The sequence below is a fragment of the Lampetra planeri genome, chromosome 26, assembly GCF_965212315.1.
Source record: "Lampetra planeri chromosome 26, kcLamPlan1.2.h2, whole genome shotgun sequence".
Classification (NCBI taxonomy): Eukaryota; Metazoa; Chordata; class Hyperoartia; order Petromyzontiformes; family Petromyzontidae; genus Lampetra; species Lampetra planeri.
The window spans coordinates 8,055,250-8,080,303 of record NC_136132.1 but is presented as its reverse complement, the minus strand read 5'-3'; the positions used below and the strand labels follow the sequence as shown (position 1 = coordinate 8,080,303).

At 43.2% G+C, this 25,054-nt stretch overlaps 1 protein-coding gene across 3 annotated transcripts; it reads right to left on the bottom strand.

Annotated features, from left to right (window-relative positions):
- Positions 1-1,255: 1,255 nt before the first annotated feature.
- AKTIP (AKT interacting protein) lies at positions 1,256-18,752 on the bottom strand. Of its 3 annotated transcripts, none has more exons than XM_078606614.1 (10): positions 18,516-18,752; positions 13,678-13,810; positions 11,699-11,928; positions 10,480-10,544; positions 8,363-8,463; positions 6,758-6,846; positions 4,776-4,874; positions 4,243-4,350; positions 2,833-2,893; positions 1,256-2,168 (listed from the first exon to the last, which is right to left on the bottom strand). In XM_078606614.1, the coding sequence occupies exons 2-10, from the start codon at positions 13,699-13,701 to the stop codon at positions 2,076-2,078; spliced, it is 870 nt and encodes a 289-aa protein (XP_078462740.1). In that variant the 5' UTR covers positions 13,702-13,810; positions 18,516-18,752; the 3' UTR covers positions 1,256-2,075. The 3 variants fall into 3 exon arrangements, with proteins under 3 accessions (XP_078462740.1, XP_078462741.1, XP_078462742.1); XM_078606615.1 differs by having other exon boundaries at positions 18,575-18,752; XM_078606616.1 differs by lacking the exon at positions 18,516-18,752 and adding an exon at positions 15,285-15,413.
- Positions 18,753-25,054: the final 6,302 nt, after the last annotated feature.

The following is a 25,054-nucleotide window of genomic DNA, read 5'->3' as shown; positions in this document are numbered from 1 at the left end:
AATTTCTATGCTCAGAGTCCAGCTCTTTGACATATAGTCAAGTGATTCTAGATTTGAAGCTTTCGTGACTGCAAGGATTCATACTCTTAGGATTTTTTTCGGTAAAGTGACGTAGGTAAAAAATAAAATTAAGTTAATAAAATAATGTAAATAAAATAAAAAATCACGACGTTTCGGAGGCAACACAAGTCTCCGTCATCAGGTGGGACCGTCACAGCTATCACTTGATACAGTAATCACTTGATGCAGTAATTTTAGCTGTGACGGTCCCACCTGATGACGGAGACTTGTGTTGCCTCCGAAACGTCGTGATTTATTATTTGAATTATTACTTTTATTAACTTTTTATTTTATTTATAGGATATAGTCAAGCGGACATCACTCCTGCCGCAAACACTTTGTTTCCACAACTATAGAAACCCACAGGCAATACACCTCTTTAGCTCATTCTTATAACTCCTTGCATTGTCCATTATTACAGACACACGTCCTATACTACCACCTACCGCCTGATGAAATGACCTGTCCAATTCCCATCCTCTAGGATTTAAGTCCCACCCAGCGTCATGGGGTTTTGAGGCGACGTCCAGAGCTTGGACGGGTTGTCAACGAGCAATCTCGTTTGACATTTGCTGATGATTCTCCCCAGCTTTGTTTAGGAATCACGTGATGCGAACAGTCTATATTGGTTTCAATTGTTTGTTCAGAAAGCTCCCCGATATCCATAAGTAAAGCCTGACAAACTCACGCGAGGGCTTGGCAGCGCTTAATCTCCACTGGCAGTACCCCTGCCGATTTCACATTCCTACGATAGGGATCAGGGGAGCGGTGGTGCAGTGGTTCTGGCTGTGAAACCAATGACATGCTTTCAATTCCTGGCCACAGCCGACACGAGTAAAATGATATCTGAACCAGTCCTCGAGTTCCCCGCTCTTCAAAACCATACCGACCAGCATAATGAACGAAGTAGGGTCAAACAATCCCCACGAGTGACACAGCATAAGAATGCCTTCATTCCAGCAGTGGATTGACAAAGGGAAATACATTTTTGTTAAAAGGATTGGTCTCTGTATGGGAATACCACTGTTGACTTCCCATAGAGTTGTACTCATTTTATCAACCCTGGAGGGATTGTAGGCAGCATCCACTCCTGACAAAGGATGTAAATTCACAAACTTCTGACCACGAACCGAAATTCTCTACCACATACCCCATACCCACGGCTCAAATAAATAGTCCCACACATGCAACTGAATAGCGGTTAATAAAGTTTACTGTATATAAATCAAAATGATAAACACAATGAAGCCGTTGCGTTTTTTTGGTGGGAAGAGGATGAGCTGCAAAGCGGTTCGATATTTTTCTTTCCATGGAATGAGTCATGATTCTCAATGTCAACTGCAGTGAAGTCATGTTTGACCGCAGAAAATGTTTTCGGACGACGATCGCAGAAGTCCTCACATTAAGATAGTCAGTGTTGAACACGTGTCAAGGATGTCAGGCTCTATCATTGAATGCCACGTCAGCAACCGGCAACATTAGTCGCTTGGAAGTGTCCTTTTGGATTCTTGCGTAAAAAAAGCACATTGCGCGCGCGTTTTCTTGTGCGAGCGTGAGCAGAGCGGTGGATTCCGTGCTTCTCGTTGGTGCGCGTGGCTTCAGAGAAAAGCGCGCAGGCACTGCAAGAAGAAGCAACAACACAGGAAAGGGCAGTCGCCCTTTCTTAAGACGGAATGAATGTTATTGTTTGTTCGCAAACACACTCGGCAGATCTTTGTTTGTTTGTTTCCTTTGCCAATGCATTTTGCAAAAGAGGTCTTTTAGTTGCAAGATGCAAGAATGGCTGAATTTCATTGTAAAAACAAATGCGACCCTCGGAAAGGCAGAAAAGATACAAAGTGGAGGTTTCCCAGCCATTCACGCAGAGCACGCAGTGCATTCCTAAAGACTGTGCCGTTTTGCTTTGTCATTGGTGGAGACTCGGCAGAATACTTGAAAAGAGCAAAGTGTGCAGTGCAATCCGTCTGATGCTGACAATGTTCTTTAATTTCTCGCAGGCCGCTCAGCGCCACGTCTCAGAAGGGCGATTCGTCTTTGCTGAAAGGCTGCGTCGTGCCAGGCTTCACCCAAGACAAGCCTGCGTTTCTCGAGTGCGGTTCCTCTGGCTTCTACTCAACAAAGGAAAAAAAAACAAGCGCGTCCACGTGCATGCAATTACATTACAGCTTCACGACACTTTCATCACTAAATGTGCATTCATTGCTAAGGGTCTACAGGTTGAGACGATGAAATGTAAGGTGTTATAACCACTCATTGTATTTTATTTTTAAATCTAATATATTTGTTTGACTCAATCTAAGGTGGCACATTTAAACCCCAGTTTATGCAAATGTGATTTAGTACAGTAATTCCTCGCTTAACATGACACTTTTCAGGAACGCATCTACCGTGTTAAAACAGCGATTATTGTACATAGAAAAGCTCACTTTTAACGGGCTGGCCCATAATGAAAGCAAAGTTATCTGGGCTCAAATAAGTGTTGGTTACAAATGTTGGCAGCCCTGAGCCTTATGATTGAAAGCCCGTGAGGTGCTGTGGTAGTTAATAGTCTGTTCAAAGGACCGACCACCGTTCATTTTCCGCAAAGTGGGACTGTTCATTAAACAATTCTGAAGGGATGATGGGCTGAGTTGAACCTCGACAAAGAGTTGAGCAATCTGCTACAACACCACCTGTTTACTACTCATTCATCTTGAGTTCTCTGCAATCGCAAGCCTCATTCGGTAGTTAAAATCCGGCATCGCTGAATACAGACAGGGCTGCTGGACTTACCTTTGGAGACAACATCTTTTCTCTGGCACCTTCATGCAGTTGGGGATTCCATGGAGAAAACCTGAACAAGGCAAAACACCTTTGTCAGCACACATTTCACAAGATAGCTTGTCAAGAGCAAAGGGTGTCGAACGTGGGCCTGCAAGCCTAAACGTAGCCCACAAGGATATTTCCGTGACTTAAAAAGCTTCACTTTCTTATAGAGGCTTCACTTTCTTGTGAAGCCTCTATAAAATGCATACTTTGTGCATCCCCAGGTACAACTGGCACACGTGTGGCACACAAGCGTCAATTCAATACACTATCACCTGTCCACTGCACAAATTGTGCTTGGTACAATGTTCCCAAGATATTACTATCAACATTTTTTATTTTCCCAGAAAAATAAACTTTGTTGGATCACATCACTGTTATTCAGTACAGTCCTGCTTGGAACAATTGGTCAATTTCTTTGTGTATTTCTTGATCCAAATCACCTGGTCTATACCTAAATAAAAGAGACAATTGAATAAGGCACAAATTAGATTTTATTCATCCTTCCATGTGGTCAAATTTTTGGTTGTTAAATCCGAATAACGTAAAAGCTGCCAACTTTAACGAGTGAAAAACAATTAAGTCACCACATTTAACTAAAAATAGAGTCGTTAAAATTTGCCAGAGCAAACACAGCACAGTGATATCCGGTGTGGTGAATGGAGGGGGTAACAAATGACACCATTTATACTGAACCCCGAGAATGATAGAATTCCCGTGAGTGTCGAAGGTTAACTTTCGATCCAGCCGAGTGCCACTGGAGTTAAGAGGCTGCGTGTTCGCTAGTTGACTCAGCCAATCAGCCCTCCACGGTTAACAACATGAAGACGTGGGAAGTCAACAGGGGTTGTTCTAAGGAGACACTCATCTCTGCCATAGGAATGTCGAATTTAAACCAATGGCTCAGGACCACCAATGGATTTGGAGCACCACTCCTTGCATGTTTGAGAAGCGAGATGAGGTTTGTCCAAGGCTCAACATGAGTCTTACACAGTAAATCATAGTATCACCCATTCTTCACCAGGGTGCAACAAAGCCACGAAAATTGGGGCTCAAAAACAATCATCCAAAAATACTGGGAACGCTCCATTAACTGTCAATAGTTAGCAGTTCGTTTTGCCTTTTTAAGGGGTTTAACTTAATGTGTTGAACATGAAGGCTTTCGCGACCAATATAAAAAAGAGGTTTTAAGGTTTACACTCCAACACACCGGTTGTGCTGAACTAGTAACTAATTGGCATGTTTTGTTGATGAGACAGACCCCTTAGTGGCAGGTTAAACGACACATTTATATCCACGCGATCTAACCCAACAACCTCTAGTATGGTTAACGTGTGTGACTTTAAATAACAGCAATGGACAAGCGGGAGGTCATACCGTATTGCATAGGCATCTTCAATCTTGGGAGGGTCAAAGATGTGACTGTTGCATAGTTTCACCGAATCCATAACCTTGCTCCGGAACTGCTGAATGTCCTTCTCATACCTGGGATGGAGAATTGCAATCAATTACCTATATTCGAATACACGACACATACTGGACATCTGGATTGCTAAACACAGAGAGCTCAACCTCAATGCCGACTCACATTACTAGACACTCGGCAATAAGTGCAATTCTCTTCACAGGCTTGTCTCAGCGTGTTAACAGCAAGGGGAGCCAACGGGATATGTATAAACTGACCGTGAACTTCTTTCACACCGTACGTAGCCAACCGTGCTAATCGGAGGTGGTGGGTAGGGACGGGGGTGGTGCTAGGAGGAGGCTCGTGAATGACGCTGCTACTGGGCAGTTGGAGGCAGTCGCTCTCCAACAACAACGGAGGGCAGAGGAGCGATGCTCACAACGAGTGGAGCGAGGGGTTACATCAGCGAGGCTCTTTGAGACGATATGGAAGAGCAGGAACTCACAGAAGAGCTGCCTCCGTGCTGAGTGGGTTGGATGTCTCAATCTTGTAGAAGACTTGCCTGGCGTACAGCATAACCTGCCAGATGTGGTTCTGATTACGCCTAAAGAGTAAAGGGGTTAGGGAAATAAACAAACGCACACATGAGAAATGAATTCCGCTGTCAGAGTAAACGTGATTATTCACTCCAATGTAGCTGATGCATGAATAAACCAACAGTCCAGGCAGATGGATATTCTAATTATGGTTAATTTAATACCGAGTGAGAGCAGAGCATCTCATTTGTAAGAGAAGGCAAAAGAGACAATAGTATTCTGAGGTGGAAGCCATTTAAGCAAATAGAATGCAAACATTGTATACTTGATGACAAAAGTATAAAAAATAAACATTTAAAAAGTGATAAATATTTATTTTACAACGCTAATCTAATATTCATAAGGCATATCACTATAGGTAAATAGATGAACTCAATTGACAATTACATCTTACTTTGAAGCTTTCGTGACTGCAAGAATCCATTCTCTTTGGTTCTTTCGGTAAAGTCACGTAGATGGAAAATCAATAGATCACGACGTTTCGATCGCAACACAAGCGACCGTCTTCAGGTGAGAGAGAAAGAGAGAAAGCTACTGAAACAAGGTCTTATGTAGGCCTGAGATGGGTACACAATTACATGTTTGAGAGTTTGAACCCCAGTCAGGTGTGGGCTCAACCGACCTCTCTAGCGGAAATAAAACGAATACCACTCACTGGATGGTGGTTGTATGCAGCACCAATGGTCCATACAATAGAAATTAGTCATTTTCAAGACTAGCTCAGGGCTATCAGTGGTGATGAGTACCCCCCCAATGCTGATTTAAAAATAGATATAGACGCCCAATATGTTTACTTTAAATACTCCATAGGTCAATATCATCTGGATGGTATCGACCAGAATTGCCAAAAGAATGAAAGAGGCATCAGCCATAAGTTTCAATAGCGATTCCACGCGGCCAGCAAGGCCCCACACACAGTCTATCCACCGCTTGTTGCCTGGATGCCACGCCGGGCTAGACTCGGTCGGGACCCAACCACATTCCTGCCAGGAATAAAATTTGATACAGGTAGGAACAACAGGTTCCACACTGCCCACCAGGGATTATTTGTCTGTCGTGCATATCCGGAATTCCGCCCACCCATGCCCCTCCCCACCGACCACCGAGCTACGCCGCGATTGGTTGACGATGTCGGGGAGGGTGGGGGGGAAGGGGGGGAAGGGTCAACACGCCCACTCATCCAACTGCCCCCCCCACCTGAACGCCGCGCTGTCCAACCAAGTTCCTACCTGCCCACTCCGAAGGAACGTGTTTTTAAGGATTCTCCATTGCAGGCTGGGAATAACGAGAATAGCACAGCTTCCGTGAACGCCATGCACATCGGTGCTGCGGTGGCGGGAACTCCCTCGCTTGGTATGCAGGGGCTCGTGGGTTCGACCCCGACCCTGACGCCTGTATATTTGGAGTTTGCATGTTCTCCCCGTGGTCTCGTGGATTTTTCTCCGGGTCCTCTGGTTTTCCCCTCCACATTTAGAAATGTGCGCTTAGGATATTTGGCTGCAATACATTTCCACATGATAAACCACTTCGTTGAGCTATCATTTGTGGCCAGGTCACGACTGAAAAAGAGCTGTATAGCTCTGTGGGCCTTATCTGATGAAATAAAACACATTTTGACTTAAAGCTTTCATGACTGCAGGAATTCATATTCTTTGGGTCTTTCGGTAAAGTCACGTAGATGGTTAAAAGAAAATAACAAAAAACTACGTTTAGATCGCTTGTGTTGTGATCGCAACGTCGTAGTTTTTTGTTATTTTCTTTTTACCATCTACGTGACTTTACCGAAAAACCCAAAGAATATGAAAACGTATTCTAGTTCATAGTTGTGTGCGTAGATACACACACACACACACAGGTATTCTAGTTCATAGTTGTGTGCGTAGATACATACCTCCACTTGTTGAAAGCCCTTTTGACATCCAGCTCCCCGGTGGTTTCGTTAATGACCGGGTGAAAGACTGGCCAGTCGAACACCAGTCTCTAGAGCACAGAGATCAGAGTGGTGAGAAGGGAGACCAAGGCGGCGCAGGTAGACAGAGGCAAAGCCTCACTCACATCAAAGTGCCTGTGCCCTGATATGGCCAGTCGGGTGGTGCTAACCACTTTTGGCAGCCCTGAGCCACCGTGACAGGGAGCAGTCTCACATTCGATCCACAGGACTATCGCTATGCATACCAATGACGAATTGTTTATCGAGATTAAAAAAATTCGTTCATAAAGCTTTGCATAATTGGAAATATTACGATTAATTCGTAAACATTGTACATGGATCCTGAAAACATTGTATCCGCTAAAGATTCCACATGAGCCACAACAGCAAAATATATATACAGATCCTCGAATCGAATCATGGACCCAAATCTTGAACACAAATGGAATTGTGTACGAGTGAATCATTACATATCTGACAACTGCTGTTGTCCTCCCACAAAATGGTACTCATTTTACCAAGTCTGTTGGAATTATGGATTGGGGCATTCCGTCAACCATTCCATCCAGCCAGAAATTGTTGTGTACAGTTGGAAATGGTTAGAAGTTTTAAAATCCTTACAGTCTGCACTGAAATTACTTTAGGGTCTTAAAAAATAATTTACCAGTTTTCCCCAGTTAACAGCAAGCATACTTTTTGCTTAAGCAGTCAATATGACTCAGGAATCATGTTAGAATGTATTATGAATTCAAGGCCCAGTCCAAACTGGCTTAGTCCATTCCTCCCTTAGCGCCGATGAAAATAGTACCGCCTGATTTGCAGGCATGCCAAGATTCATTCCCACGACAATTTAATGGGTTGTCATCAGGTCACGATTCGATCCAAGAAAAAAATATTTGTTTTCTTAATTTGAGTCTCTGGTTTGTATGGTTTATTGACATTTCTCTGTCTCACTTGCAGTTTCATATTCTCATTTAGCCTAAACATAACATGGACATTCATTGTGACTAAATTGTAAACTATTTATTCTCACGTACATGGTTCAATGCATGCATAGTGAGTGAAAAACAATCGATTTTAATTGATGATTTAATAAATAATTGAATACATTCAGGTGTGCAGTACTTGGTGGTGGTAACAAGAGACTTGGTCCCATTATAAGATTGTAACTTCTACAGCAAACGGGGAACCAGAGAAGGGAGATGCATGCCATGCAAAATTCACTTAAAGCTTAAGGTGAGTGTCTGATGAGTGTGGTGTATGAGTGGTGACTGCTGAGCAGTGTCTAACCAGCGCATGCGAGTTTCAGGTGAGTAGTATCACGTGAGTGGCGAGTATGTGGCAAGGGCCAGGAATGTCAGGTAAGTTGAGTATCCGGTGAGTAAAGAGTGTCAGGTGAAGGGTGTGTGTGTGTCATGTGTGTGGTGAGTGTCTAGGTGAGTCCAAGATATGTGTGAGTATCAAGTGAGTGGTGAGTAATGAGTGTCCCGTGAGTGTCACATTGCCCCTTCTGTCCTTAGGATGGGGTTTCCCTCTAATGAACCAATACTGAGATGGGGGACTCACAGGGCAGTCTCCATCAGGGTAATTGTCTGGGATGTAGACGGTGAATTTAAACACGCCGTCTTGGTACAGGCCTTGCCGGATGAAGATTACACCAAACCAGGCTGCAGTGAAAACAGATCAGACATGTAGTTAATGTGTTAAGAACAGGCAAGACACTTTAACGACATAAAATGTCGCCATTTTCATCCTGCTCGGGCCCACAAGGCAACAACCCATTTAGCACCTGCACACGTGTTGACTTCATTGCTTCATCTCTGAGACAGGCGTACTCTCTCGGGTGTGTTTGTCGATTTGTCTGCCACTCCATCACGAGCCTGGACTACCGGCCATCATCCCTCCCCATGTCCTCAACATGGCTACTTACTTTTTCCGTCATTCAGCAGTGGATTGATCACGGGTGATGATATCAAATGTAAAAAGTGGTTTTCCACTGAAACATAGCGTGGGGAGGCGCTCAACTGTATAAAGCGCTGGTTCAGTGGTGGAAATGATACATTCTTATGGCGGGAGTGAGTCTGTCTAAAGGACAACCCATGTTGAGTTCCCACAAAGTAAACCGTCAGATTTCATATCAGTGAAAATAGCCCCAGAATATTATTTCAGTTTTCAGTTTCATGTATTTGGTATAGCCCTGTGAGCCATTCGGCTCTTGAATCGGGTGCAACAACAACAAACAAAAAACAAAAACATGAACAAGAAAACATCTTAAAGTGACTATGTGCAAACAGAAAATCCAAGAAAAGACAGCAAAATATTGCGACTAAAGTAATTTAAAAGTCCCCTCTCATTGAAGACAATTTGACATCCCTGTAGATATGCAAACAATGATAATAATATAAAGGGACATTTCATGTTTTAGAAGAGGAAAATTCTAAATTAGGTATAAAAATAAATCACATTGATGTGTGTATGCATCCATTGTTGATCAAAGCTAAGACCATCAATTTACTTAACCGAATTCTCAAATACAGAATGTTAGTGATGCTGGCTTGGTGTTCGAACCAAGATGTTAAGAGCCTGCCTGAGTTATCTCGCCTCCACTGAAACTACAGAACTGATGAAGGCTATCACCATAAACTACTTACAGGAAGACAGTGAAGGCACCTTAACGGAAAGAGCTCTGGAATGAGGCACTAGCGGGCTTCCCCAGATTATTTTATTATTCTTCAAGGAGATAATTTTATCTAGCACTAACAGGTGGCTCAGAGCTGTGCAAAAGATTAAATATTTCACTCCGACTCTGTTGCATATTCCACTGGGACTGCTTGGTCAAATCAAGTGCAACCATGTAGAATAATTGTATATTCTTTGTGAGGTCAACTGTGAGCACATTACAATATTCAAACTGCGCAGTCATGTGATGCAAGCTGCGATATTCAAACTTCTACCACCAGCAAGGTCATTAAACTGCATGCCTTTTGATTTCTAGAAATGCGGTCTATACGGTGGCTGGCTTCTCATCCATGCTGTGTGCAGGATGGAACATTTCTATTTCTCTGCACACGTTGCTAATGAAACTCCATCTCTTCTATTGTCTTTCCTCCCTTATATAACCTGCGTCTATTCAAGAAGCCTGTCAGCTCTTGTCTACTTTTATTATTCCAGCTCTATTGCAAACCAATTTATATTATAGACACAGAGCCTCTGGTAATAAAATGTATACAAAAATAGCTTTATTAAACTTGAAATCAGACTCTGTACCCTGAAAACAAGTTTTGTTGTGTTCTATCTGCTGTGTGCTTCTGAGTAGCAGAATCTGACTGCGAGTATTCCTTGTTGCGCTCCTGCCATGGGCTGAAACTGGACACCAAGGTAGACTTTGTGCTTCTAAATATTTCACGAATGCCACCAATCAGCACCTGAAAACAAACACTTCCTGGACAAGATGTGCCTGAATAGCTTGGCATCGCTAAATAAAATAAAGGGGCACGGGATTGGATTGCCAAGGATGCTGCTGCCTCTGTAGAAGCAACTTCATGGGTGGTGGACTTTGGCCTATAAGGTAGTGTGATACCACATTGGCATGATAACTGGAACGCGGTAAGAAAACAATTATGCTTCTATCACATTATTCAGTCCTATTTCACGTGAGTGCTCAATGCTCCAGGACCACTTACTGAGGGCAGACTTGCACGATGGCTGCACATATACTCCAGGGAGCTTCTGTCTGACCAAAAGAGCACTGCATAGTAAAACGCAAATAGAGCAGAACCTTGATTAGCCACACGTTGATTATACGCGGAATTAAATTATGCGTGCCAGTTAAACTGTAATTAAAGGATCAAAATCATTTTTCTAGATGGCTCAGTGGTACAGACGACTAATAATACGCCATGTCAAAGTAATGACACAGCGCTGCTGGAATCTTGGGACCCCACCAGAGGCTAATTATACGAGGTCGTCATGCGCAAGAGATTTGATGATCTCAGCCCGTTAATCCATACGCGCACAATAATACCACCACACCCTTATAAAAACTCAGTAGGCAAAAGCAATCCGGGGCTTACATTTTTTAAAACAAATACTAGTTGAAAACATTGGTGTTTCCATATGCACAGCTATGAGTACATTGGTGCCCCTATCCGTAGGTATTAGTGCACCTTTAACATGTAATCAGTGTCCGAGTGGACACGGCTCTCTCTCTCACTCGTTTATGTGTCATTCCTGCACCGCACGTGTGCAGAGTGAGAACTCCAAAGAGTGTCGACACTAACCCAGTCTCGATACTGCACTCACAAGCAAGGAGAGCGCCAGTCCCAGCTATATAGTTCCAGCTACATCATAGTTGCCATGGTGGAGAGATGTTAACTACCTCGCCTGGTATACAGGAGATCGTGGGTTCAATCCCGACCCTGACACCTGTATATTTGGAGTTTGTATGTTCTCCCCGTGGTCACATGGATTTCTTTTAAGGATCCTCCTTGTTTTTCCCTCCACATTTTTAAACGTGTGTTGAGTATTTGGCTGCTATAAATATCCACATAAGTCACTTAGTTGCGCTATGATGTGTAGCCAGGTCGCTTCTGAAAAGAGCTATATAGCTCAGTGGACCTTACCTGTTAAAATAAAAAGTTTAGTTTAAACTGCAACCCAGCCCATGTTGGTCTATGGAACCATATGCAGGGAGAGGATAAAAAAAACCTGCAATGGTGACAAGCTGCCCTGGAGCAGAGCTCGGTTTTGAGAGGCATTTAACATTTGGAGGAACAGATTTTAACCACCATATTAACTCAGAAGCAACAACACTGATATAAACGTAATGTCCCACTGCATTGGTGGTGGTGGCGGCATCCGTTTTTAAAGATGGCTTCCAGTCCACGGCCGACAGCTGCTCACAATTCTGAGAGGAGAGAGTACTCGAGGAAGTAGGGCCCGTATGCGGCGTGCGTTCCATTGGAGGCATTGGCCGGCGCGGTCGGCGGGGAGAGGGGTTTTGGTGTCGATGCCGACGGTTGCTGCCGGGGGATGGGCGGCAGTTGCTTCTTGCCGGGGCCCACCCGCGATGCTTGGCCACCGCTATCCCCGGCATTGGCGCTTCCTCGCCTCTCGTCGCCCTCCCCCGCTCTCTGCACGCCAGTGGTGGTCACAAGTGAGAATAAATGCAAACATGCTCAAAGCAAGGTATCGCCAGTATCCCCACACTCATGTACGGAACATTTTTCTTGGCAGATGAGGCAAATAGGAAATGGGGGGGGCAGTATATATTGTATATACACACACGAGGGTGAATGAAAGTTATTTCGATGAATGCTTTTCAGTAGTCACTGCATGTTGTACATGTCAACTGTCATAAAGTTTGGGGGCATTTTGCCCCTGCTATCCTCAATGTTCCGTTGCCCGTGTGTCAAGATTCGCACAGTTGGCACCTCCGATTAGCATGGTAGGCTACGTATGGTACAAAAGAAATTCAACATACATACAGATTGTGGGATAATGCAGGAGCAGACTGTGGTGATCAGATTTTGACTTTGCAACAGTTGTGAGATATGGCAGAGGGAAGAAATTGTGAGATGTGGTGGCATTAAAGACAATGACAGTAAGGATCTCTTCATCTTGATCAGTGTCTATTATGACGCTGATGACATTGGATGGATTCTGGCTGATTTTGTGACAGATGGTTACTGTTTCCATAAACTTCACTCAACGATTCCACAACCCATGTTGAAGACTCATTCTACCAGACTGACAATATTGTCTAATCCACTGTGTTCCACCACCACACTGCAGGTCATAACACTTCTCTTCCAGCCTATTCACTTGGACTGCTCGACTTTGACATCCTCTTCCATCATCTCGTTTCCCAAACTGTTACTCAATTCAAGAAATGTCTCATCTCTAATCTGTATATTACAACTTAGGCAGTGGTTTTTGTTGCTGGCCATTTGTAATGTTGAGACTTTGGGCCTGTGCTCAACAACTGTCAGGGCTAAAAAGGGGTCATTATACCGTTATATTTAAGAAAATGCGTTCCCGACAGCGTTATTTCTTTCGTATGAGCAATATATGAGGGCTTCATTGGGGTATCAGCAGGATTGCTAACAATTATACGGATGGTAAACATTTAATAAATACAAATCCTCATTTATAACATCAATGAGTATACTCTACTCATGAGTACATTATACTGTACTCCGACAAGGCAGCGGTGAGAGACGAGGTTGGAGCTGTTGTGCTCCCAATCTGGGTCTTAGGGACGCCCTGAACATTTCTATGGTGATGTTTCTTTTCGGCAGAGCCTGAGACTCTTATCCTGGTCTCGTGAGTTCTCACCTGGCTAAACGCACCATCATAACGTTGAAAAAATATAATTTTTTTATGTAATCGTGACCACGAATCGCGATAATCGAATCGCGTGGGGTGGAGTATGGTTGGCTCACAGCGTACGTCTCTCTCGTTGGTGGAGCAGATGCTGGGGACGGGTACGTTTCCCCGGCCAGCGCTGCTGCTGTGTATTCTCGCTCGCAAGCGCTTAATATGTTTTGATTATACATTTTTGGTTAAAATGTTTTCCAGGACAAAAAGGGATATTACAAATCAGCGTTCTATGGGGTGACGCTAAACAAGGTCTGCCGCCTGTACTCTGTACTAAACACATATTAACAAGTGATGCTCCTCAGAACTTGATTGGGGAGAGATGCCAATATCGCAAGGATCAACTGTCACCCGAGTCATGCAGTACCTTTGCAGCTGAATAAAAATTTCCACTGAAGATTTACATCTTACAAAAATCTTTGCCCATGTGAAAAAATCAGCACCGATGATAGAGTGTGCATTGTTCACCTACTGAGTAAAGAGCAAACTACATGGGGTTTTACCTTCCCACTGAAGCCTGATGCCATGTTTGGCCTTGTCAGAAAAGGTCAGTGGTTGTAAATCTTCAAAAGGCTTTCAGTGATTTCTTCTCGAAGACCCAGTTGCTTCTTTTCACTTCAGTTTTTCTTCCTTGATCTGTCAAGAATAAAAAATATCAAAGCATCTTTTAGTCATCATAATACATAATTCAACAACAACACTAGTTCATATTTGATGCGTTCAAAAGCACAAGCAAATAAACTGAGATAAAAAAATGGAAGTTGCTATTCTTCGAGCTTAAGTGAATAGCCTTCTATCTACAAAACATTTTCTATTGACCTGAAATGGAAAAGAATGGAGAAAATTTGTGCACACACGAAGATAATTTTGTTTTACCAGTTTACTATGATTTCTGTTGGAAAGGACACTTAGGGAGCACCTGTTGAGGCTGGCATTGCCAAGGACAAAGTGTGGAACCAGCACCACACCTCCCCACCTTTGTCTTCACAGTATTTGTTTATTTATATAGCAAGTGCCTGACTCGTTTTATGGGTGAAGCTGTGGCAGTGGTTGGCGCACTGCACTATGAACCCAGCAACCATGGCTAACATCAAGTGCCAAGTGATATTTGAAACGGTCCCTAGCCACCAAACCAAACTGACTAGCTATGTGAAGTATCGCACTACAACTCCTATAACCGACATGGTGTGGGGAAACCTTTATCAAGAAGTGGATTGACAGAGGAGTGATATATTGCTCTTTTAATTATTTTCACATGACAACAAAATGCACACGCTGCATTGGGCACTCATTTTTAGGCTGATTCAACCTAGGGAAACACCACACCTGGTTCAGACGCAACGACCACTTATGTGCATGTCCAAGAGTGTAACCCATGGCAGTGTGGCAAATACAATACTGTACCACCACTACCCACACTTCCCACATTACCTCTTTATGTATTTATGTCAACCTTCAGACTAGTTAGTTAAATGCAAACTCATTTAACGAACCAGCAGTAGCACAGACATGAACAGACCGAGACAATGTATGTCTTAGACAAAAGCACAGGACACTTGGAGTAAATAAAACATGAAGAATGCAAAGATAACAAAAAAGTCAAGTGCAAAACAGTACAGTACAAACAGAAAATAAACCATTCTTAGAAAGCCAAAGGTTCATACTGTCAGATAATCCTATTAACTAATAATTATAAAGCTAAAAGCACAACAGATGTGTTAAAATCCATAAATGAGTATATAGTTATTATAGTAGCTAATCGCCAATAAACTCTGGCCTTTAGTGGATTACTAAATTAGTATTTACAGTCATGCAGCTCTGAGGTTTGTCTTAATGACAAGCATACATGCAGTAGCAGACACAAAGCATCAGTTGAACTACACTGGAATCAAGGTATATGCAGTGAAGTGACACCATTAGGATATGGACTATGATATTCCTATAAAATAATCTTAAAATCCTAAGGCACATTTAACATTAATTGGTAAGCGCTATTACTCAAGATGTGTGAAAAATACTGAAACATTGAATTCTGAAAGAAGCACAGGCAGACACGTAAACTGAAATACTGCATAGTAAAATACACAAAGGTACTGTACAGACACTATACCTGTCAACCCATACGGTTTATCCGTATTCTTGTACGGGGAAATTGAGTTTTCAGCTCCATACGGCGTACATCCGTTTCAATACAGGCAACATTTTTTTCGTCTACTTGTTTGTGTTTCTCCCTCATGATGGGAGTTTGTAGGATGAACGCTGAGATTTATAAGGGCACGGGCGTGACCAAGAAGGTCTGAATCGGTCCATAATAAGGTAGGGCTAGGGCACTGTGACAAGGGGTTGACAGGTATGAGACACAAGGCAACAACAACGACGGGATGAACGCTCTGTTGTACCCACGCGAGCACAGCCAACTGCGATTCAGGGTACAAAGTAGAGAACTGGTAGCAAACAAGTGCAAAAGATCAACACCTTAGGAGGGAAACTTTAAATAAAAAATGAGGATTCGATTTTAGCTCTCCGATGTGATCCAGTGGCTTCACATCCAATTCAATGCATTAGGGGTGTATATCATCACACTCAAGTAGCAAGATAGATGTTATTGCGTAGGTTTTCGCCATTGTGCTAAATAGTTATGATCTGTTTTCGGGTTGTGCCAAAATGTTGTTTGGCATGACGAAGCTCCCAGTACATGGTCCGAAAAAGTTTTAGTTCCTGAAAAGGCTCTCAGCACGTGCAGCGAAACGTCTGGCACCATGCAAAACAACACGCGATACAACTCGAAAACACATCTGAGAGCTATACCATGCAAAGTGCTAAGACGTCCTTTGAAATGACAGTGGTGGAGAATTCCTGAAATCGAATTACCCGGTGGTGGGAGTTGGCGGATCACACACACAAGGAGCCATCACATGTGTACAACACCCATCTTGAAGTACGTGCATGAGGTGCATGTGGTAGTCATTATCACAAGTATCTGAGCAGTTTTTTGTGTGTACAGTACTGAGCATTACTGGGTTGTCTGGATACTTTGGTTTCCTTCAACACACAATACGAAATACAGTACTCAAAAAATCGGACAAACAGGAAGCTCCTGAAAAGGAGTTTGACATTCAGTGAAGGTTTTCCGAGTAAACTAAATATTATCTCAGGTTCCAATTGAAATAAAAGTGTTAAAAAACGGACGTTTGCCTCAATGGGCTCTATAGCCTGGTTCTAAAGGTTACTCGTGTGTATAGGACAAGGACCTGCACTGTATATTCATGACACAGTTGCTCTTACACAACCAGTGGTAAAGTAGGTAAGCTGCCAATACACACTTTACTTCATTGTCGAAAAGTTTTGACACACGTAAACGTGACTATTTCATCAGCCTGTAGGGAAAACCTATCCTGAATGGACGAATGTCTTTTTGGAACTTAAACATTATTCAAGGACTCCCTTGCAATCTAAACTTCTTCCCATAATGAGTCCTCACCTGCTAATGTTCATTCACACACGACTAGGTCTACAAACAGGGACCTGCAGAAGATCGGTGATGAAGCGAAAGATCCAAAGATGATGGTGAGGAAGACTGCAAGAACAGATCTTGGAAGTTGGGTATTGACTGTGCAACTGTGTTTTTTTTATTATCATAAGGGCATAATGGGGAAGCACAATGACCTTCAGTAAAATTGGCATTTTCACTGTATTGATTGAGTAATATTAGTCTTTCGGTAAAGTCACGTAGATAAAGAAATAATAAAAAATCACGACGTTTCTTTCGCAACACAAGCAATCGTCTTCAGGTGAATATATTTCTTCCTGCCTCAGCAGTCCGCCTGCTGTATTTTTGTCACCAGTAGACGATTGCTTGTGTTGCGATCGAAACGTCGTGATTTTTATTTACTATTTTTCTATCTACGTGACTTTACCGAAAGACCTAAAGAGTATGAATTCCTGCAGTCACGAAACCTTTAAGTCGAGATTTAATATTAGTCTGTTTATTATCTTTCTCTGCGGCATGCTTCTATATTTACCGAGTGCAAATAAAGGAACCGGCATGACCTTTAAACCTTCACACAGTGGCGGACTTTGGACGAAATCTGACGCTGGAGCATGGCAAGCATAGGTCAAGCAATGGACAGTGTAGAGGACTAAAACAAGGCGTGGAATGTGTAAGATTAATTATCACCAAAACAGTATTAACATGCATGCTACAATGCTGTTACATTACAATATATACAATTTGACACATTATGCAATTAGTTTGTATAATACTAAACTGAATTTTTTATTTAGCATTGTTTTGGTATCATACTATTGCCACCATTGGGATGTTGGTCCGATACATTTTTAAGGAGTGATTTTGTTTTAAGTACAGTATTTGTGTAAAAGTGCAGAAATTATCCTGACACCAACGTTAAGTATTGTTACCACCCTGTGAGCAAGTCAGCAATGGATTGGCTAAGGATATACTGGCCTCGGCCAAAGGAATGTGGAATTACCAACACCGATTCAGGGCCGCACTTTCGTTCATTGACGCACACAAAAACACTTTGACCATTTTGCTTTTGACTGTCACAATAACATCGCTCTTGATATAGTTTAATATAAATTACTAATGACAGTAATGTAAATCAAGGGACCTTCTTTGCCAGTACCAAGATATGAGAATAGGGTTTTTCCCTTTTATCTGGCAACAAAACAGGTGTTAAGTTGTTAAAACACCAAACTGAAACCTTCCACAAGGAATCATGTCTGCATTAACCACAATAATTGTGGTCAAAATGCAAACAAAAAAAATCATACTCTGATAATATAAGACAATGCAAATATTATCAGGTTTCAGTTTGGTGTTTTAACAACTTAACACCTGTTTTGTTGCCAGATAAAAGGGGAAAAACCTATTCTCAGTAATGTAAATGCTGCAACCTTCTCAATCCAAAGCTGGCTGAGGCCTCCCCCCCACTCCGTGCTGGTCCGTTCATTTGACCATACTTCACCACGCCGGTCACTGCCTGCTTGGCACATGCATTCGCGTTAAAAATACAAGGATTTCTTTACTCAAAGCGGAGTGCTGGATTCACCACAGCTGACCGCTCAATTGGCGGTCCCGAGCAAGTAATGGGCCATTCCACGTTCCCATGTGCGAGATCAGTCCATCCACGAGTCACACAACGGCCGACTTTCGCGTTAAGCGGCACCTATTGGCCTAGTCTCTTAAACGTTACAAGGGGGGGGCATTTCCGTAACAATTGCGCAAGTAAAGCTAAACAAATTGCAGCTCCCGTAACTGATTGTTATTGTACCACAACAATAACCACCGCATCGAGCCGTAGCACCGGAGCGAGTTTACCTCGGGCGATGCCACCACCCTCCCCACACACACAAATCCCCTCAGCGCGTCTCGCTCACACGGAGGAAGCCGCCATCGAGCCGCGTTGCGCCGAATCTCCTCGTGGAGGCGACGGCCGCGATCGGCGACAACAACGACGACGACAGCGACGGCCGCGAATTCCTTTTAGGAAGACGGCGGCGGCATCGGCGGAGCGGCCATGGCGACGTCGCCTCGCGTCACTTCCGCCCGCGCGATGACGTCATCGCGCGGGCGGAAGTGACGCGATGACGTCATCGCGCGGGGGGGGGCAAGGGGCCCGAAAAGTGACGTCATCATCCAATGCGATGGCGGATGACGAACAAATGACAACAACAGATTTGCTCCGCCGCGCTCACGAGGAGACTGTTGGGGCAAGGGGTGTTTGCGAGCGAGCACCTAATGAAGGCCGGGCACGGCGCACGAGGCCGGCACCGCGCCCGGGCCCGCCTTTGTCTCCCCAGTGGCGATGTTTAACACACCTCACTTGCGGCTGAGTCGACCTAAGGGAGGCCCACGACCGGCTCAGATAATCGTCACCGGTGTTGGCCGTGAGCGGGAATCGAACTCGGGCGGGCCGGGTTCGTAGCGCAGGAGCGCTCCTCACTCCCCCCACCGACCTCCCCGATGGACGTGACGTCATGGCGAAAAAGCAACTCTGTTAACGTTCATATTCTTGGTTCTTTCGGTAAAGTCACGTAGGAGGGACATAATAAAATAATAAAAATAAAACAATTTGCGAGAATTTTGTGAGAATGTTATTGTTTTATTTTTGTTATTTAATGATTTCCCTTCTACGCGACTTTACCGAAAGAACCAAGAATATGCTTCAAATCGCTTTAAACTATTGTCAATGTAGTGCGTATTTAACGTGGCGCTGCACTCTAATGTTGTAGGAGAAAACATTAAAAAGTCTATTTAATTAAGTAGAACGTGTTCTCTATATTTATTTGAAGTTGCGCATTTTGATGTGACGTCACATTTCTCAACCCCCCCCCCCATGTCACACATCGTCACAAATTCTAGTTTTGAAGCTTTCGTGACTGCAAGGACTCATACTATTTGGTTTTTTCGGTAAAGTCACGTAGGTATTTTATTAGACTTTTTACTTCCATGATTTTACCGAAAAAAACAAAGAGTATGAGTCAGAGGTGTGGACTCGAGTCATGTGACTTGGACTCGAGTCAGACTCGAGTCATGAATTTGATGACTTGCGACTCGACTTGGACTTGCATAACAATGACTTTGTCCCACCTCTGGTATGAGTCGTCACAAATGTCTGACCCCCCCGCCCTAGGTGCGTGACGTCATTTATGGACGGCCGTTTAGGGAAGATGGCCGGTAGACAAGACGGGTGATAGATTGGTAGCTATATAGGAGCTTGGCAGGATGACTAATGCTAAGAGCAATGACAACAGTTCGTGTTGAAGGCGGGGGTTCGATTGTGGCATTGCAGGACCATAACCGATGGTGAAGGCCTGGGGAGTCCTTCATTCAGCAGTGGATAGACAATGGATGATTATATGACGTCCTTACAGCCAGCAAAACTTTTGCATTGACCAGTGCCTTGTGTTGTAGCTGGACTGATCGCCAATAACATTTGGCAATCCAGATGACGACCGCTTGTGTTGCGATCGAAACGTAGTTATTTTGTTATTTTCTTTGAACCTATCTACGTGACTTTACCGAAAGACCCAAAGAATATGAATCCCTGTAGTCACGAAAGCTTTAAGTCAAGATTCAATCCAGAAGAGTTTGTTCAACACGACTGACTAATGAGATCCAGATGATTTTAAAACCGGTCTATAGTTTGCGTGTTTAAACACATTGTTTGGGATATATTATTATTGAAACTCCATAGGCTGAAAGACTAAAGATAATATTTCACGTTTAGTTACGGAATGAAGGTGCATTTATTCGATATAGATTACAGTGCAAATGTATTATTTTCTCTGTAATTTATGGTCATGATAAAGTCTACTGAGCAACTGTCCACTGCGACTTACTCGTCAGAAACATCCTCAGAGATTCACTCCACATCTTGCCAAGCTCTTGACTGGGTTGTCAAATTTCGATTTAAAGCTTTCGTGAGGGATTCATATTATTAGTTCTTTCGGTAAAGTCACGTAGAAGGAAAATAATAAAAATAAAACAATAAAATTATCACGACGTTTCGATTGCAACACAAGCAATCATCATCAGGTGTGAAAACCACAGCCACTTTTTTCAAAAATGTTCTTGCTGTGGTTTTCACACCTGATGATGATTGCTTGTGTTGCAATCTAAACGTCGTGAGAATGTTATTGTTTTATTTATTATTATTATTTTATTATTTCCTTTCTACGTGACTTTACCGAGAGAACCAAGAATATGGGTTGTAAAAGCTTAACGTCATACAGTACAGTACTATAAATGATTGCTGGTCAAATCCATACGACTTCATTATGTCTCCACTAGATGGCACTATGGCACCACAGAGGCAAATGGTGTTTCTTTTCTTTCCGCTTACAGATTTGACCAAGGATTTATATGTATTACATTGTATCTTTATACCCACAATAACCTGAGGCTGTGATTCCAATATCAATACGTTGCGTCACCATTAGATGTCCCCACCGCGCCACTGAGAGACAGTGGGAGTTGCTTTTTGTCTTTCTTGACGCACACGCATCGGGTCCCAGTTAGGAAAACACGGCAGTGGTTTTATTCCAGCCGTTGCTAAAACTGCTCCCTCCCTTGCAGGTGCTACGCGACACGCTCGTTCGCACCGCCGTGGCTTTTCGCTAATTATCTGTAAACAAATTTCACCGCTGAGTGCTAAAAACTCGAACTTCTTTTCTTTTACGGCTGGCTGGAATTTGGAAAGGCGACAGAAAAACGCGCGCGGCCACGTAGCTTCTGGATTTTTCAATGGCCTAAAATGACCGCAGAGCGCGCGGCGCGATTGTATTGCCGTATTGACCGCTCGATATTGATAAATTCATGAATTCTGTGACACTCAAGGAGGCCGCCTGTGGCCCAGGGGAATCGTGCTAATGCTAACGCTAATGCCTGTGTCAGAGCACCGAGCCAGCAGTGCTCACATCTTCCGTGATCACCCAAGGGTGCAGTAAGCCCAGGGCTTTTGGATGTGTAGTGGAGTTGATGTCCCCAACCTGGTCACGAGTCACTGCGGCAAAAAAAAATGCACTCTGCAACGTAAAAATGTGGTAATTGCACTAAATTCGATGAAGCAAAGTTTTTTATTGTGTTTTTTTTTAAAGGTGCAGAGTGAAGCACGGCTTTCGTGACAGTGGTTATATTCGACCCTATAAAGTAAACGCATCCTTTCGATTTAAAGCTTTCGTGACTGCAGGGATTCATCTTCTTGGTTCTTTCGGTAAAGTCACGTAGAAGGGAAGTAATAAAATAATAAAAAATAAAACAATAAAATAATTCTCACGACGTTTCGGGCACAACGCAAGCAGCCGTCCTCAGGTGAAAACCAGGTCTGTCGAGGCGACAGCGTCTAAAGCCGAAACGTCGTGAGAATTATTTTATTATGTTTTATTTTTATTATTTTATTACTTCCCTTCTACATGACTTTACCGAAAGAACCAAAAAGATAAACGCATCCTCTTTGTCAATCCACTCCTGGATACAAGTCTATTACACACACGTTGACGAAGATTATACACTCTACCCTTTAAACCTGCTATTTTTATTTAAAGTCATTCCCGAACGTCACGTGTGACATTAACATAGACAAATAAAGTCATTCATTTACAAAGTCACACTTGTTAAGCAGTGGTCTGGAGGCCTGCGATGCAAAGCAGACACCTTGTGTAGTAACGATGGCTGGCTATAGGTGATGAGATTTTCAAATTGCGTTTGGGTATAAGATGTTGAGAAAATAGATGAAGTAATGGATCTAAACTTAACAACTTTTTCTTTTTTAAATCCTTTATATTTCACTTGCTTGCTTGCTTGCGCGCTTACGACCGTGCAAATCATTAGGTCGTTTTTTAACCCACTTCCCGTGATCCAATCGAGCTGACATTTTGCACACAGACTCGTTGTGCGTGACAATTTATTTTCGTGAAAATGTTTTCCCAAAATTTTCCACTTTTTAGGGAAAAATTTTTTCATATTTAATTTAAAATACCAATGTGATAAAAATGAAACTCTTACTCAAGAAAAACAGAAATGAATAATAAAATAAAACCGATGCCTCGCATATAAAGGATTTATAGTAAAAAACTTAGTTTTTACGGGTTAATTTTTACCAGGTAAGGCTCACTGAGTTATGAAGTTCTTTTTAAGAAGCCACCTGGCCATAAATGATAGCACAACCAAAGTGGCTTATCACGTGGAAATGTAATGCAGCCAAATACTCGAATCGCGTGTTTCTAAATGTGGACCTGGAGCAAAATCCACGCGACCACGGGGAGAACATGCAAACTCCAAATATACAGGCATCAGGGTCGGGATCGAACCTACGACCTCCTGCATAACAGGTGAGGGAGATCTCATCTCGCCATCGTCGATCTCCAAAGTTGAGCTGTGCAAAGAAATAGAAGTGCTCTGCATCACAGGGTTACAACTGCATCCAATACAAACTAGAGGAGTTGTTTAATTGGCATCTATGGTACCATAATTGCTAACCCAACAGCCCGAATGGGCTGAAATATAATTGTTTTCTTTAATTAAATGTTTTGGGTTCTAATTGCAGAATGCTGTGCGTTAAAGCGTTTGCGGTGTTTACCTTTTGTTTGTGATCATAAGCCAGCGCAGTGTGGATCTGCCGTCTTGATTTGGTGTTATGTATTGATCTCTACACAGTGTTCCACAGTGGGTAACCTCTCAACCAGACAGAAGGCCACTGAAACAAATTAACGAGGCAATGGGGACCTGGGACACATGTATGGTGAAAGAGAGGTACAAAAATTAATACACCAAATGTTTATTACCTTAACAGCAGGTGCAGATGCATAGCGGAAATGAATGCGGCAATGTTAGACCACACGTGACGATTAAAGAGACCAGTCGTTTTGGTAGGTTGTGTGTGGTGGGGTCAAGCGTGGGTACTTCCACCTCTTCCAAGATGTTTCGCCGGTGTGGAAGAGTAGGCCAAATATCCTCCAGATGGGCTCTCTAGAGCTCCCTCCGTTGGATGCTCCTCTGGCCAACAGAGGCACGGGCAATACAATTGCAGGGCTGTACCTTTACCTGCTTACAGTGGAAACAATCGGTGATGTATATTATTGGTTCTTTCGGTGAAGTCACGTAGAAGGGAAATAATAAAATAATAAAAATATAAAACAATACAATTATCACGACGTTTCGACTGCAACACAAGCAATCGTCGTCAGGTGTGAAATCCACAGCAAGAAACATTTTCAAATTTTCTTGCTGTGGATTTCACACCTGTGTGGATTTCACAACTGATGATGATGATTGCTTGTGTTGCAGTCGAAACGTCGTGAGAATTTAATTGTTTAATATTTTGAATTATTTTATTATTTCCCTTCTACTTGACTTTACCGAAAGAACCAAGAATATGAATCCCTGCAGTCACGAACGCTTTAAATCAAAATCGGTGATGCCTTCATTCACGCACACTTATTTTGGAGCCTCGATCTCTGTTTATCTCCGTGTCTCTCTATACACGACTCTCTGTGCCTCTGTACTTCGAGTTGCCGTGTGTCTGTCCATGTGTATCTCTCTGCTTGTCTCTGCCTAGATCTATGCAGTACCGGGTCACTCTTGCAAATGAGACTATCTCGCCCGGTTAAACTAAATTAACTTGAATTTCGAAGGAACGATTTTTTTGTTTTGAAACGGCTGTGAGATACAACGACAGTGGGGGTACAATGTGAGCTAATGGTGGTGGTGGTGGAAGAGTAGGTCACAGGTATGCACTCTGCTTGTGTGCTCGACAGGTGACTGCGTGTATTTGTTGTTGTTGAACATGCGCGCAGCATTCCAGGTAATTCGGAGAACGCGAGGCAGTGTTTGCTTCGCGAATGCAAGTCTCCTACTCCGGCTTTTCCGCAACCCTCACAAGAAAGCTTCCTTGCACGCAGCTCGCCCGGTGACCGCTCACCGTCGGCAGGGAATGCGGCCTCGCTAAGAGCTCAATATCCACCCAGAGGTATTGGGGGATTTTGCGAGGAGTGATCGAAAAGTTCATTGCCTCACACAGAAAAACAATGACCGATCTTGATTAAACTGCATCGCATTGCTGTGCCGACGCTGCCAATGCAATGTACCTGGTTCAACGATGGCTCAATGACTTTGCCTCGTGTTATGTCTGCCTCGTGCGTTCCAACTCTATTTGTTTTTGCTTCTCACGTCAAATGTTCGTAACACCAATTAGCTGACTATATATTTATATTTAGTCAGTTGATAGGTTTCGCTACAAATGGTGTTTAAGTGTGGAAGCGAGTGAAAGTAACAGGGAGTGAGGTCTACTGAGTATGCACCCCGCCCCCCGTCCCAGATTTGCTGAATTTTCTGGATTTTTCCCATTTCTCAAATTA

Coding starts and splice junctions, on each gene's coding strand:
- AKTIP (XM_078606614.1), bottom strand. CDS start 13,701: ATGGCATCAGGCTTCAGTGGGAAG. Junction 6,847..8,362: donor ACCCTGATGGAGACTGCCCT/GTGAGTCCCCCA, acceptor TCTGTGCTCTAG/AGACTGGTGTTCGACTGGCC. Junction 4,875..6,757: donor AGGGCTTTCAACAAGTGGAG/GTATGTATCTAC, acceptor TTTACTCTTTAG/GCGTAATCAGAACCACATCT.